Raw genomic sequence first — 3,501 nt, forward strand, 5'->3', positions numbered from 1 at the left:
TGGAGACTGACATGCGGCCTCTGCAGGAGAGCAATGCGGAGCTGAGTGAGAAGAACGGGATGCTGCAGGCTGAGAAGAGGCTTTTGGAGGACGACGTCAAACGCTGGAGGAACCGCACTCAGGTCAGCAGCGCTGTCCTCTCTGACCGGTAGAAGTGTAACAGTGTATTGTGAAATATTACAGTGCAAAACTGCAATCATGATGCTTCAAAACATTTTCACGATACATGATGAGCTTCGTGGTGTTTAAATCTTTTTATTGTGTTCATGCAGTATTGATTTGACAGCACAACCAGGGTTCGCCACCAGATAAACGTAGCAAGTGAGGTGGCTATTCAGCTAATATGACAACTCCAGGCTTGTTTAAACCTATTAAAATGCAGTGAACAAGAAAAGAATTAAATCTTTAATCGCAGTTACTTATATCGTCGCTGTCCAATGAAAACCATGTATCTCCTTTTTTGCTGATTTTTGGAGCTACTTGTTTTTCATTGGACAGCGACGATATGATAATTAATTGTCAGCTGAAATGTTATGATCGGGAACTGTAACCACATAAACAGACGTTTTGATAACGTTGCTTTTGCCTGTGAGCAAAATTATGGTGAAGATTGTGTTGGATTGATGTAAAAGTTGCAGTAATTTCATTCTGCTCATTCTGACTGTGGTCACATTGCGTTGTATAGTGGGCCAGTGTGGTCCAAATCAGAAGGGAAAATGTCAGATTCATTGTGCTTTTTGTTGTTGACACGGTCACAAAAAACAGTCTGTCACATACATTATTAAAAAAAAAGGTCCTGTTTGGGCCACTTTACATGCATTGTGTATTACATGCTATGTTGAGTTCATGTTTACTGTATGTTTTCATTGTCTTTGTTTTTCATTCACATAAATAATCCAGTGTGGGCTTTTTTTTTCTTCCCCAGCCCTAATTATACTAAATTATATGGATCTTATTTTAATGCACTTTCCAATTTTTTTTTAGTCCCCCTGAAGGAACCTGATCAGTGATGAGTTGATGAGTTGATCAGACTGTTAGACAGACAGAAGCTGTGTTACTCCTGAAGGAGTCTGAAAGGTTCCAGCTGTGATGAGAAGTGCTGGTCCGGACTGAGTGTGTGTGTGTAATCATCCACTCTCTGTTGTTCTGCCTTGCAGCAACTGGTGAGCCAGCAGAAGGACAGTGATCAGGAGGAGAGCAAGAAGCTCCAGTCGGAGAGAGAGTCTCATCTGAAACGAATCCAGCAGCTGACCGAGGAGACGGCCAAACTGAAGAGTGAGGTGGCCAGGTCGGTGAACGGTCCATTCATTTACAAAGGAAGACAAAGGAATCATTTCGGTTCTGTTTTTGTCGAATTTTTTTTTCCACACCATTTGGTGCCGCCAGCTGCACTTGCTGTTTGTAAATATTTCATGACAAATAGACCAATAGAAATGTTCCAGAATTACTCATAATACTTTTTTTTTTAATAGTTACCCGTTTTTAAAAAGGATGAAGCTTCGATTATAATATGCTACTATCATTGATACTGAATGAAGAGCAAATTAATGGTCTGAATCTAACTTATCAGTAGCTTTCTTAAGCTTTGCAGGCATTATTAGTGATGTTGGCATTTTTAAATAATAATAGTTTTTTTTATTAATTTAGTACATTTAATTTTAGTCACAAAGTAAAACACTGACAAAAATTGAGATGTTTGATTTTAGTTTATCTGTTTATATTTATATTAGTCATTGTGTTGACTTGGTGATCACAAACATTCCTAATTTTGAAAAAGTGCCCAGTTTAGTGATTTTCTTGCTCAAACCACCAATCTGTGCTGGACCATGCAGGACCAGAATTGGGCCCCTTCTTGTACACAGCAAGGTCAAAGCAGTCTGTGAGAATTATTTTAGCCGTTTGTGTTCGTCAGACTGTGTGTATGTGCCTCTCTGAGCAGGGCCAACGCATCAGCGTCCTCCGTGCAGAGTCAGGTGCAGAACCTCAGGGAGAACGTGGGAAAACTCACCACAGAGAGAGACGGCCTGAAGAAGGACCTGGAGGCCAAGAATCTGGACATTCAGGAGAAACTCAAAACCATCACTCAGGTCAAGAAGATTGGCCGGCGCTACAAAACCCAGTATGAGGAGCTAAAGGCGCAGCATGACAAGGTACATTAGACAGACTTCAAGGTACATTAGACAGCCTGATAATCTGTTAATAATCCAACTAATCGCTCAATAGGAATAGAACACGTCCATATAAACACCTCAAGCAGAACAGACTAGTCCGATATATATATATATATATATATATATATATATATATATATATATATATATATATATATATATATAGGAAATGGGCTCTTTACAGTTTACCATTTCCATGAAAATGCAGTTCATCAAAAATCAGAAGAGACAGAAAAAATGTATAGTGCTAAGATTTTTTAATCTAAATTTTTAATTGAATTTTTAATATTTAAAACCATGACAACATTGAAAAAAAAACTATTGCAATCATTCATATGTATCTGATATATGTATTCTGCAGGGTATCATTGTTTCACAGTGATTTTAGTATTACTTATATAAACTTGCACCTTGTGTACAAATATTATCCTGCAAAGAAGGATGTAAAACAGTTATTGTGTAGTAGCGATTATAGGAGACCATCGGAATATAAAGCCGTCAGTTTTGAAGTGTAATTTTGGGTTCATTTTGTACATTTGCTATACATACTTGTCCATGTCTATCTGTTGGTGTATGGTTGGTGATTGATTTAAGCCAGGATATCGTCATGCTCTGTGTACTTTTTATGGTGTTCATGGTGGCCTGTAAAGTCTATACAGTGTCTAATATCTTGTTCTCTCTTTTTATATTCCCCCCTGTCTCTTTGTGGTGTGTGCTGACTCAGATGGTTGCAGAAGCCGCCGCTAAGCCTGCGCAGGCGGAGGAAGCGCAGCAGGAGGTGCAGCAGGAGATCCAAAACCTGAAGAACTCTCTGACTCAGGCTCAGAACAAGACCACGGAGTTGGAGGCGCAGGTGGAGAGCATACAGAAGGTACACACCTTAAAGTTTTCCCTACAGAGCACAAAAACGACTTAAATTTTACACTACCTGTATTAATGTTGATGAAATATGCCCATAACAACACTACAAATGTGATGTGTGCTTTGCTCTCCTGTACTGGTCATTGCTGAAGCATTCAAACAGTGTATCCAATATAAAAATAAAGATTTTGTGCGTTGGTACAAAAAGTTTAACAAAAAAAGAATAATAATGTAACACAACATTATTTTGGTGGATCAGTGGAGAGAAACGTTTTCACTGAATAATTAGCCAGTTGCTCCATGTGGCGAAGCAGAATTGGGTACTGCAATCACAAGGTGTAGGAATCGCTCCAATCCTCAAAATAAATCACGTTATATTATCACCATATCACGATACTCGAGCCACAATCCAACTCCAGTGCGCTATTTAAAGATTTGTGATATGCTATGTATTTTGAAATGTCATAGA

General features: G+C 38.7%; 1 protein-coding gene across 1 annotated transcript in view; it reads left to right on the top strand.

Annotated features, from left to right (window-relative positions):
• LOC118802896 (nucleoprotein TPR-like) overlaps positions 1–3,042 on the top strand; it is a gene marked incomplete at its 3' end in the record, with an annotated part of 3,052 nt that extends 10 nt beyond the window's left edge. The window contains exons 1-4 of the mRNA XM_036563320.1: positions 1–122; positions 1,158–1,288; positions 1,940–2,150; positions 2,896–3,042. The exon at positions 1–122 is cut by the window's left edge and continues 10 nt beyond it. Of these exons, the coding sequence (XP_036419213.1) occupies positions 1–122; positions 1,158–1,288; positions 1,940–2,150; positions 2,896–3,042 (611 nt within the window). The remainder of the gene's footprint in view (positions 123–1,157; positions 1,289–1,939; positions 2,151–2,895) is intronic.
• Between the last annotated feature and the right edge of the window lie 459 nt (positions 3,043–3,501).

This window comes from Colossoma macropomum, unplaced genomic scaffold (genome assembly GCF_904425465.1).
Source record: "Colossoma macropomum unplaced genomic scaffold, Colossoma_macropomum, whole genome shotgun sequence".
In the NCBI taxonomy this organism is placed as follows: domain Eukaryota; kingdom Metazoa; phylum Chordata; class Actinopteri; order Characiformes; family Serrasalmidae; genus Colossoma; species Colossoma macropomum.